We start from the raw sequence: 12,246 nt of genomic DNA, 5'->3' as shown, positions 1-12,246 counted from the left end.
TTCATAAAATCTTCTTTGCACTCTTTCCTGCTTAATTTCTGAGAGCAGGAATGACCAAATCATACACAATACTCCTACACACGGGCTCACCAATGACTTGTATAACTGAAACATTACATTTCAAGTCCTATACTCAGTGTCCTGTCTGATAAAGGCTAGCCTGCCAAATGCCTTCTTAACCAATCTACCTGTGACATCACTTTGAGCGAACTATGTGTTTGTGCTCCTGGGTCCCACTGTTCTACAACATCTTCCAGATGCCTACCACTCTCTGTGAATGTTCTTCCTTGTCCTACTCGGAATTTCTGAATTAAACACCATTTGCCACTCCTCCGCCCAATTTCCTGGATGATCAACACCTGCCTGTAATTTCGATAGCTGCCTTCACTCTCTACAATATCACCTACAGACTTGCTAACAATCTGCTGGGGGTTCTAATGGGTCAAGCAACATTTGTGGGAGGAAATGAGTTGTCTGCATTTTGCATCGAAACTCTACAGGAATCAGAATCGGAATCAGGTTTAATATCACTGACATATGTCGTGAAATTTGTTGCTATGTAACATAATAATACAATGCAATACATAATAAAAAGCTGTAAATTACAGTATTTTTATAAATATAGTGCAAATAAGAGAAAAAAATGTAGTGAGGCAGTGTTCATGGATTCAATCTTCACTCTGATGGTAGAGGGGTTGAAGCTGTTCCTGAATTCTTAACTGTGTGCCTTTAGGCTCCTGTACCTCCTCCATGATGATCACAATGAGAGGAGGGCATGTCCTGGGTGATGGGGGTCCCTGATAATGGATGCAGCCTTTTTGAGGCATCGCTCCTTGAAGATGTCCTGGATGCTGGGGAGGTTAGTGCCCATGATGGAGCTGGCTGAGTTTACAACTTGCTGCAGTTTTTCCGATCCTGTGCATTGCGCATGCCCCTTGCCCTCATACCAGACAGTGATGCAGCCAGTCAGAATGCTTTCCACTGTACATCTGCAGAAATTAGTGTGTGACTTTGGTGACATACCAAATCTCCTCAGACTCCAAATGAGGTATAGCCGCTGTCATGCCTTCTTTGCAACTGTATCGGTAGGTTGGTTCCGGGACAGATCCTCAGAGTTGTTGACACCCAAGAACTTGAAATTTCTCATTCTTTCCATCTCTCATCCCTCTATGAGGACTGTTGTGTGTTCCCTCATCTTACCCTTTCTGAAATCTACAATCAGTTCTGTGATCTTACTGACGTTGAGTGCCCGGTGTTGCTGCAACAACCCTCAACCAGCTGATCCATCTTGCTCCCATATGCCTTCTCATCATCATCTGAAATTATACCAACAATAGTTGAGTCATCAGCAAATTTATAGATGACATTTGAGCTTTGCCTAGCCAAACAGTCATGGGTATAGAGAGCGCAGAGCAGTGGGCTATGCACACATCCATGAAGTGTGCCAGTGTTGATCATCAGGGAGGTGGAGATGTTATTTCCGATCTGCCAGTGGTTTTCCAGTGAGGAAGATGAAGATCCAGTTGCAAAGGGAGGCATGGAGGCCTAGATTTTGGAGTTTTTTGAGCATTCCTGCAGGACATGAAATATTGACATTTCCTTCCATCCAGTTACATAGTTAGCTCTCCCTAGATTGCCTGCAATGTAACCTTCCAGACTAGTCTTCCATGTGGTACCTTGACAAAGTCTTTGCTGAAACAACACCTCAACAACCCTCAAGGTTACCTCTTCAGAAACAGATTTGTGACACAAAATTCCCACACACAAAGCCCTAATAGGCCTTTGTCTATCCAAATGCTGGTAGGCCTTGCCTCTCAGAATTCCCTCTATTAAATTACTGACATTAACATTAGCTGACGTTGGACTCAGTGGCCAGTAGTCCCCGAAATGTCTTTGCTGTCCTTCTTAAATAATGTACAACACCAGACAATCTCCAGTCTTCCAGAACTTCTACTGTGGCTAAAGATGAAGCAAATATCTCTCAGCAAGGGCCTCTGCAATTTCTTCCCCAGCCTCCCACAAGGATTGAGAATGCACTTTGTAGGTTCCAAGATGGCTACAGTACTGGATAATAAACCACTGTTCTGTCATTGTATAAAGAGGCCACTTGACCAAGTGTGATATGATATCCCAGCTACTCCATCTCTCTCCGTCCCTCTGCCCCCTCTATTCCATTGTGGGAGGAAATGGTAGCACCCAGGGGAAATGCCTGTACACACAACATCATCAGCACTGGAAAGGAAGGGGAGGAGTCAAAATAAGAAGGTGAGGGGAAGGGATAAAGAAGTACAAGGAGGTAGGTGATAGGTGACTGGGAGATGGGGAGGGTGTGCAGGCATGGGTGGAAAAGAGTAAACAGTCGGCGTTTTGGGCTGAGACCTGAAAAGAATAAACAGTCAACATTTCGGACTGAGGCTTATTCACTGCTTCAGTTGACAGTGAGGATGAACATTATATACCTTCTTCTTTATCAGTGAAGGGGTTTAAAGGAGTCTGGGGTGGCACGATAATGTAGTGGTTAGCATAATGCTATTACGGTGACAGTGACCTGGGTTCATTTCCCACTGCTGCCTGTAAGGAGTCTGTATATTCTCCCTGTGACTGCACTGGTTTCCTCTGAGTTCTCTGGTTTCCTCCCACACTCTAGAGATGTATTGGTTAGTAGGTTAATTGGTCATCTGGGTATAATTGGGCAGCGGGGCTCACTGGACGGGAAGAGTCTGTTTCTGTGATGTGTCTTTATATAAAATAAAGTAAATGAAATGAACCAAGGGGTGACATCATGTGCCATGTGCCAACAATATTTTTGCACCTGCCATTGGTTCACCGACCCTGGTTGAACATACACTCAGTGGTCATTTTATTAGGTACAGGAATGGAACTCAATGTGGTCTTCCACTGCTGTAGCCCATCCACTTCAAAGTTTGACGTGTTGTGCCTTCAGAGATGCTCTTCTGCACACACGGTTGTGACGCCTGGTTTTCCAAGTTACTGTTGCCGTTCCATCAGCTTGAACCAGCCTGACCATTCTCCTCTGACCTCTCTCATTAACAAGATGCTTCCGCCCACAGAACTGCTGCTCACTGGATTTTTTTTTTTTGCTTTTAGCTTAATTTTCTGTAAATGCTTGAGACTGTTGTATGTGGAAATCCCTGGAAATCAGCAGTTTCTGAGATACTCAAACCACCCCATCTGGCACCAAAATCATTCCATGGCCAAAGTCACTCAGATCACATTTCTTCCCCATTCTGATATTTGATCTGAACAACAGCTGAACCTCTTGACCATGTCCGCATGCTTATATGCATTGAGTTGCTGCCACTTGATTGGCTGATTAAATATTTGCATTAAGAGCAGGTATATAGGCGTATGCTTTATGCTCTATGGAAAACTGCTCACCGCCATCTTCCCAGTGCCACAGGGTTGGATGTAGACCATTGCTCTCCATATGCATCCTGTCCATTATCAATGGATGTATGGCTGTCACTTGCTTTCATAAGCAGATGTCCTGACTGTCTTGACATCAACTGAACCTCTTGACTATGTAAACACGAGGAATTCTGCAGATGCTGGAATTTCAAGCAACACACATCAAAGTTGCTGGTGAATGCAGCAGGCCAGGCAGCATCTCTAGGAAGAGGTACAGTCAACGTTTCAGGCTGAGACCCTCCGTGTGCTCTTATGCAATGAGTTGGCTAACATGTGATTGGCTGATTAGATAGCTGCATTAATGAGCAGGTCTATGCATGTACCTAATGAAATGGCCACTGAATATATAAGCAAGCCCATATTGTTCCACATTTAATGTTATTCTTTCACTTTTTCACAGTGTGCCAGCTGTAGGTGGAGACAAGAACGTTCGTCAATGTCAGGAAGGTACAGTGAGACCTTGTAACGTATTAATATTGGGGTTGGCGTTAACCAGATCTCAAAGTCTAAGTTGCTTTCTGATGGGTTAAGGGTGTGGTTATGCATTCCTCAGATTCCAGAAGATCAAACCCAGCAAAGGGCCACCAAACTTAGCTGCTCCCAATGTGACCTCCTCTTAAGTTGACAAGACCAAGGAGAGGACTGGATGACGGTGTTGTCAACACCCACGTTCAAACCGTAGTGGCCATCCGGGACTCCCAGATGCAGATTATTTCAACTCCCCTTTCTTTTCCCACACTGACCTGTCCATCCTCAGCCTTCTCTTCTGCCAGGATGAACCTCTACACAAAATGGAGGAGTAACACCCCAGTACCGCCTGAATAGTCTACAAATCAATGGCAGGATCATTGAGTTTAGGTAGCCCCTTTTCTTACCACTTCTCTCCTTCTATCCTCCAATCCTCCCACTTTTGTCCTCCTTACCACACTCCCTACAACCCCTTCCCTCACCCGCCCACCTCATCATCCTCTCTCACCAGGTTGCTCTCCCTCCCTCCCCATCTTGTTCCAGGACCATACATCTCTCCCCTAATGGTCCCCATTTTCACCTACTTTCCTTATGAGAATCCATCATTGTGTTCCTGCTTTATGTTTTCGTTTATCCCCCCTATCAGCTGCCTCCAACCTTCACTTTGCTCTCCCCACACCTCACTCCATCGGGTTGATTCCCGCTCTTCTCTTTCTCTCTCTGTCATTCACCTGCCAATCCATCGTCTCCGTCCCCACTCACCCTCCTACCCGGCATAGCATTCCCGCCATCTCACACTCCTCCTCAGTCCACCAATCACTTCGGAATCCCCTCTCACATTTCCCCTTCTCCTCATTATAATCGACCACCTCGCCTCGCCTCTCCTCTCCCTGTGCTCGAGCAGAATTTTGACCCCAAACGTTACTATTCCTTTCCTCCCACAGATGCTGCATGACCTGCTCAGTTACTCCGGCAGATTGCCTTATGACCCAGGTTACCCTCCCTCTAGCCCTCCCACACACCCCTGGCAAACCTTCTGGTCAAAAGGAACTTGGCTCAAGCAAAGACACATTCAATATCATCATTATTTATCGTATTGTGTGGACGATCATGATTATTCTTGGCAATTTTTTCTACAGAAGTGGTCTGCCATTGCCTTCTGCTGGGCAGTGTCTTTACAAGATGGGTGACCCCAGCCATTATCAATACTCTTCAGAGATTGTCAGCCTGGTGTCAGTGGTCACATAACCAGGACTTGTGATCTACACCGGCTGCTCATACGACCACCCACCACCTGCTCTTATGGCTTCACATGACCCTGATCGGGGAGGAGTGGCAGGGGGCTAAGTAGATGCCACACCTTGCCCAAGGGTGACTTGCAGACTAGCAGAGGGAAGGAGCGTTTTTCACCTCCACCCTGGAGCAGTGGAGACTGAGGATCGGTCTACAGCAGCGGATAATGGTATTGGTCCATGGTATAAATAAGGTTGGGAACCCCTGGTCCATATTCTGAGCCCAGCATCTACATGCAATCTTATGTCCATAGACACAGGAGCAGAATTAACCGTTGAAAAATGCTCACAATATTCCAAATGCAGTCTGACCAAAGTCTCTGCAGTACATCCTTGCCATTATATTCTGCTTCAAGTTCAAGTTTATTGGCAATTAACCATATACAGGGATATCACCAAGCAAGGCACTGTTCCTCTGGACCAAGGTATGCAACACAGGACACATAATTCACACACATAACGCATAAATTAAAACTATCACAGATAAATTAGCAAATAGTAATAATGTACATGCATGATGTTGTTCATCGACTATAGCTCAGCATTTAATACCATCATTCCCACAATTCTGATTGAGGAGTTGCAGAACCTGGGCCTCTGTACCTCCCTATGTAATTGGATCCTCGACTTCCTAACCGGAAGACCACAGTCTGTGCAGATTGGTGATAACAAATCCTCCTCATTGACGATCAACACTGGCACACCTCAGGGGTGTGTGTGCTTAGTCCACTGCTCTACTCTCTGTATACACATGACTGTGTGGATAGGCATAGCTCAAATACCATCTACAAATTTGCTGACGATACAACCATTGTTGGTCACCAATCTCAGGTGGTGACAAGAGGGATTAAAGGAGTGAGATATGCCAACTAGTGGAGTGGTGCCGCAGCAACAACCTGGCACTCAATGTCTGTAAGACGAAAGAGCTGATTGCAGACTTCAGGAAGCGTAAGACAAAGGAGCACATACCAATCCTCAGAAGGATCAGAAGTGGAGAGAGCGAGCAGCTTCAAGTCCTTCAGTGTCAAGATCTCTGCGGATCTAACCTGGTCCCAGCATATCAATGTAGTTATAAAGAAGGCAAGACAGTGCTATACATTATTAGGAGTTTGAAGAGATTTGGTATGTCAACAAATACACTCAAAAACTTCTATAGTTGTACTGTGAAGAGCATTCTGACAGGCTGCATCACTGTCTGGTATGGAGGCGCTACTGCACAGGACTGAAAGAAGCTGCAGAGGGTTGTGAATCTACTTAGCTCCATCTTGGGCACTTGCCTACAAAGTACCCAGGACATCTTCAGGGAGCGGTGTCTCAGAAAGGCAGCATCCATTATCAAGGACCTCCAGCACCCAGGGCATGCCTGTTTCTCACTGTTACCATCAGGTAGGAGGTACAGAAGCCTGAACGCACACACTCAGCAATTCAGGAACAGCTTCTTCCCCTCTGCCATCCGATTCCTAAATGGACACTACCTCACTTTTTTTTAATATACAGTATTTCTCTTCTTACACATTCTTAAAAAATCTATTCAATATATGTAATTAATTTACTTGTTTATTTATTATTACGTCTTATTTTATTATTATTATTTCTTCTCTCTCTGCTAGATTATGTATTGCATTGAACTGCTGCTGCTAAGTTAACAACTTTCACGTCACATGCCGGTTATAATAAGCCTGATTCTGATACAAGATAATAAGTAAACAGCATAATGCTACTGGCACGTCATACGTGATAAGACCTGTGTGGTGACAGGGAGTTCAGTAGTCTTACAGCGTGGATGAAAAAGCTGTTCCTATCCAAACAGTTCTTGTCCTAATGCTACGGTCCCTCCTGCCTGATGGGGGTGGTATATTTAGATAGCGATTGTTGGATAGATGGGAGGGAACATTAACAATGCTAAATGCCCTGCATATTCAGCACTCCTGATAAATATCTCTGATGGGTGGAAGAGAGACTGGGATGATCCTCTCAGTAGTCCTCACCATCCTTTGTTGGGACTTGCAGTCAGATACTATGTAATTCCCACACCCGATGGGGATGCAGCTTCTTAGGACATTCTAGAGATTGTGAAAATTGGTTAAAATAGCGAGTGGTGGAGGTGAATGGGAAACCTCAATTCCCTCAATCTCCTCTGGAAGTGGAGATGCCGCTGTGCTTTCTTGACCAAAGAGATGGCGTTGAGGGACCAGGTAAGGTTGTCCATTATGTGCACTCTCAGAAACTTGGTGCTCCTAACTCTCTTTCTGCGGGAGCTGTGAATGTGCAGTGAAGAGTGATCAGCTTGCACATTACTAGAGTCCACAATCAATGCCTTGGTCTTGTCCACGTTGATACTCAAGTTGGTGCACTTTCACCAAACTACCAGCCCCCTTCCCTCATTGTTGATGAGGTCAACCACTGTTGTGACAACAGTGAATTTGATGATTCGCTTTGATCGTGCATGCAGCTCTGGGGAGTGCCAGTTCTCAGTGTGGTGGAGCTAGATGTGTTTCTGGCAACGCAGATCGACTGTGACCTTTCTGTCCAAAAGTCCAGAATCCCGTTATAGAAAGAGGTGCTGAGACCCAATGAGGACAGCTTCTGAGGTATGATTGTACTGAACACCGGGCTGAAGTCAATGAACCACATCCTGGCAAATGTATCCTGGCATTTTCCAGGAGGGGCAGGACGGAGTGGAGTGCAGAGTCTGTAGCATCGTATGTGGATCTATGTGAGCAATAAACAAACTGCAAAGGGTCCAATGTACTAGGAGGATGGGATTTAATGTGATCCATAACTAGCTAACTCAAAACACTTACATTATTGTTGAGGTCACTGCCAGAGGGCGGTAGTTGTTGAAGCAGGTCACTGTCACCCTCTTGGGTACCAGGATGACGGTGGTCACCTTGAAACCTGAGGAGACAGTGAACTGTTCCAGAGAGAACAGTCATGGTTAGAGAGTACCGTGGCACAGAAACAGGCCCTTTGGCCCATTAAGTCCATGCCAATCTATTTCTCTGCCCAGTCCCATCGACCACAGCCCTCCATGCCCTTCTCATCCCAGTACTTGCACAAATGACTCTCAAATGTTGAAATCGCCAGTATTGCATTTGCCTTCATTCCGACCGACTCAGTCTACAAGTTAGCCTGAACGGAATCCTGCACAACAACTCCCAAGTCCCTTTGCAGCTCCAATTTCTGAATTCTGTCCCTATTTAGAAAAGCAACCATGAGGCATAGAAGCAGAATTAGACAATTCCACCCTTCAAGCCTGCTCTCTGCTGTTCGATCCACGGCTGATTTACTTTCCTTTTGACATCATTGTCCTGCCTTCTCCCCATAACCCTTGATGCCCTTACCAATCAAGAACCTATCAACCTCCGCTTTAAAATAGTCTACACCTTTATTCTTCCTGCCAAAGTTCATAACCTACACTTTCCTGAGGTGAAGTCCAAGAGTCAGAGTGTGTGTGTATATATGGCATTTATCATCAAGGATATCCACATCCAGGCCTTGCACACCACCAGATTCATTACCCTACAACCATCAGGCTCCTGAATCAACAGGGATAACTTCACTCAGCACAAGACTGAACAAAACCTATGGACTCACATTCAAGGACTGTACAACTCATGTTCTCAGTGTTATTTACTTATTTATGATTCTTATTTTGTATTTGCACGGTGTCTTCTTTTATGGGTGGTGGGATGGAAATATGTCTCTACCAAAGGAGGTGTAAGGTGCTCCTTCCCTCTGCTAGGCAATGGGTCACTCTTGGGCAAGTGTTTAGCAACCACCCCCCACCGCTGATCAGGATCCTGTGAAGCCACAGGAGCAGGTAGTCGATGATTGTATGAGCTGCTGGTGCATATCACCACAAGTCCTGGCTATATGACCACTAATGCCAGGCAGACAAGCTCAGAAGAGTATAGACAATGGCTGAGGTCACTCCTCTTGTAGAGACATTGGTCACAAGAAGGCAATGGTAAACCGCTTCTGTAGAAAAATTTGCCAAGAACAATCAAGGTCAAGAGACCATGATCGCCCACATCAGATGACACAGGATATCATAATGATGATGATATTCTCTTTTGCACAGTGGTTGCTGCTTAGTCATTGTGTTCAATTTTTAAATGATTCTATTGTATTTTTGCTCTACTGTGAATGCCCGCAAGGAAATGAATCTGAAGGTAGTATTTGATGATATATATTGTACGTACTTTAATGACAAATTCACTTTGAACTTTGGACAAATAGACTTGCATGAATTGCAAGGTCATTTTGAAATGCATGCCTAACTGAACAAGAAAAGGAACTGCTATTGAACACAGATTCAGTGCAGGAACTGTCAGCTCTATGAAATGCTGCAAGAGGATACCTCGAACACCACCCAGGACTTTGAACTGCACCTTTCCCCTGAGTAGTACACTCAACAGTGTAGGCTTCCCTCGCTCCTGCACTGGGCTGTCAACCTTTGGTCCTGTGTTCAGCTCATCCACTCGTACACCTCTGATACCAACACCTTTCTTTTCCCAGATGGCGCCAAGCTAGTCTCCGTCAGTTTCACAGTTCATACTTGGTTGCTTTTAAGGATTTGGGGAACAGAGGACAGTCAGGGGTGAGGTTAAGGTTTAAGGACGAGGATCTGAAGGGATTATGCAGTCAGGCCAGATTCCAAGCATCCACTACATGCTTGAAGGCCGGCAACGTTGGACATCCATGATTGGATTTCAGGCAGGCAGGCAGACGTGTATAAGGGCTAGTGCCCACCCCCCACCCCCATCCCCCTGAGTCAGCAAGTTGTCGGTGTGTGTTCTGGAGTTGGATTTCTGTGTGGGCAGGAAGAACGAGATCTAATGAAACCCTGGGGTAGTAAATTGGTGTGACCTGAGTTCATGGCTCAGTGTAAAAGTTCCCAACATTGGCCAGTCCAGAGTTTGAGGCACAATTTTTAGTAATTGGTCTGTCCTGGGTCAAGTCTGAGGATTGAGGCCAGGGGGTCAAATTGGAAATTCAGAAGTCACGGCCTGCTGGCTAGTACACATGAGGGAAACTCATGCAGTCACAGGGAGAATGAGCAAGATTCATTTGGATGTGATTCATTTGGAGGATGTGAATGGTAGAATGAGTTTCTAATAGGTTTTCTGTGACTATATTTCAGATGCCTCTGGGTCGCCTCAGAATTATGACATGCCTAACATCATTGCTGCTGAGGTAAGATACCTTTCTTGGCTGGTTAAGCTGAGAACACAAGTAAACTTATTATATCCCTGGGTGATAACCTACAGACCCAGACTAGAATCAGGGAACATGATGATTATTTTAACCATTGAATGTGGTGAGAACAAGGCCATTCTGCCCCTTGAGTCTGAACTGGCTCCTAGCAGAACCAAATGGAGACACGAGTGACTGCAGATGCTGAAATCTGACCAACATGCAAGGTGTTGGAGGAATCCAGCAGGTCAGGATGTCGATCTTTTGGGCTGAGACTTTTTATCTGAATGGAAAGAAACCAGGGAGATAGCCGGTACAAAGAGGTGGAGGGAAGAGACAGAGCAATAGCTGGCAGGTGATGGTGAGGGAGAGTGGGTATAGAGGCAGATGCTGGGAGGTAAGGTGACAAAGGACTGAAGATGTTGGGATTCAATAGGAGAGGAAGGTGGGGCATGGAACCAAGTGAGGGAGATAGGGATGGCAGAGTGGAGCTGTATAGGGAAGGGAACTGCAGTTATTCTCACTCATCTGTCTAACCTTCTCCTATCTGGATCCACCCATCACCTACCAGCTCTTGTTCCATCCCTTTCTCTCCCCACCCCCCACTTATTTATTCAGGCCACCACCCCTCTCTCTTCCAATCCCAAGGAAAGGCCTTGGCCCGATACAACGACTGTCCATTTCCTTCCGCAGTTGCTGCCTGACCCGTTGAGTTCCTCTGGTGTATTGCTTCTCACCTAGTTGGGCAATCCCTTAAATTATAACAATCTCCTCCCTCCCGAACACTTGTCCGTCCTTCTACAAACTCTTCTCCCTCAAGGTGTCCTCGGATCCTTCTCGAAGCCTCCAGATGGTCCAATGACCAATTTATCTACCTACTGGTACATCTTTGGACTGTGGGAGGAAACCGGAGCACTCGGAGGAAACCCACATGGTCATGGGGAGAATGTAGAAACTCCTTACAGGTAGTGGAGAAAGTGAACCCGGGCCACTGGTACTGTGAAGCATTTTGCTAACCATTATGCTACAGCACCACCCCATGGTGTTGATGTTTTGAGCCAAGGCCTTTCATCAGGACTGGAAAGGATGGTGACTCTGGCTTCAGACCCATTCCTCTCCAGTCCTGATGAAGGGTCTTGGTCTGAAACGTCAACAATTTATTCCCATCCATAGATGTTGTCTTACCTGCTGAGTTCCTCCGGCATTTTAGACGTAGGTCACTTGTTACCTTGTCCATTTGAGGTAAGAAGTATCTACCTGTGTAGTCGCTTGAAATAAGGACTAACCTTGTCCATTACCTTAGAAACATAAAAAGTCTACAGCACAATACAGGCCCTTCAGCCCACAAAGTTGTGCTGAACATGCCCCTACCTTAGAAATTACTAGGGTTACCCATAGCCCTCTATTTTTCTCAGCTCCATGTTCCTATCCAGGAGGCTCTTAAAAGACCCTATTGTATCCGCCTCCACCACCGTCGCCAGCAGCCCACTCCACGCACTCACCACTCTCTGTGTAAATAAACTTACCCCTGACATCTCCTCTGTACCTACTCCCAAGCAGCTTAAACCTGTGCCCTCTTGTGGCAGCCATTTCAGCCCTGGGAAAAAGCCTCTGACTATCCACATGATCAATGCCTCTCATCATCTTATACACCTCTATCAGGTCACCTCTCATCCTCTGTCGCTCCAAGGAGAAAAGGCTGAGTTCACTCAACCTATTCTCACAAGGCATGCTCCCCAATCCAGGCAACATCCTTGTAAATCTCCTCTGCATCCTTTCTATGGTTTCCACATCCTTCCTGTAGTGAGGTGACCAGAATTGAGCACAGTACTCCAAGTGGTGTCTGACCAGGGTCCTA

The 12,246-nt window shown here is 45.8% G+C and overlaps 1 protein-coding gene across 7 annotated transcripts in view; it reads left to right on the top strand.

Annotated features, from left to right (window-relative positions):
- The window catches only part of LOC140197864 (uncharacterized), a 40,657-nt gene that overhangs the window by 15,594 nt on the left and 12,817 nt on the right, over window positions 1–12,246 (top strand). For 4 of the 7 annotated variants that reach the window (XM_072258390.1, XM_072258389.1, XM_072258391.1 and 1 more), the window contains 2 exons: window positions 3,830–3,876; window positions 10,336–10,388. In XM_072258390.1, the coding sequence (XP_072114491.1) occupies window positions 3,830–3,876; window positions 10,336–10,388 (100 nt within the window). The remainder of the gene's footprint in view (window positions 1–3,829; window positions 3,877–10,335; window positions 10,389–12,246) is intronic. The other 3 variants (XM_072258394.1, XM_072258393.1, XM_072258392.1) reach the window with 1 other exon arrangement.

This window comes from Mobula birostris, chromosome 5 (assembly GCF_030028105.1).
Source record: "Mobula birostris isolate sMobBir1 chromosome 5, sMobBir1.hap1, whole genome shotgun sequence".
Classification (NCBI taxonomy): domain Eukaryota; kingdom Metazoa; phylum Chordata; class Chondrichthyes; order Myliobatiformes; family Myliobatidae; genus Mobula; species Mobula birostris.
The sequence above is the reverse complement of the archived record's forward strand: the minus strand, read 5'-3'. Positions and strand labels throughout refer to the sequence as shown.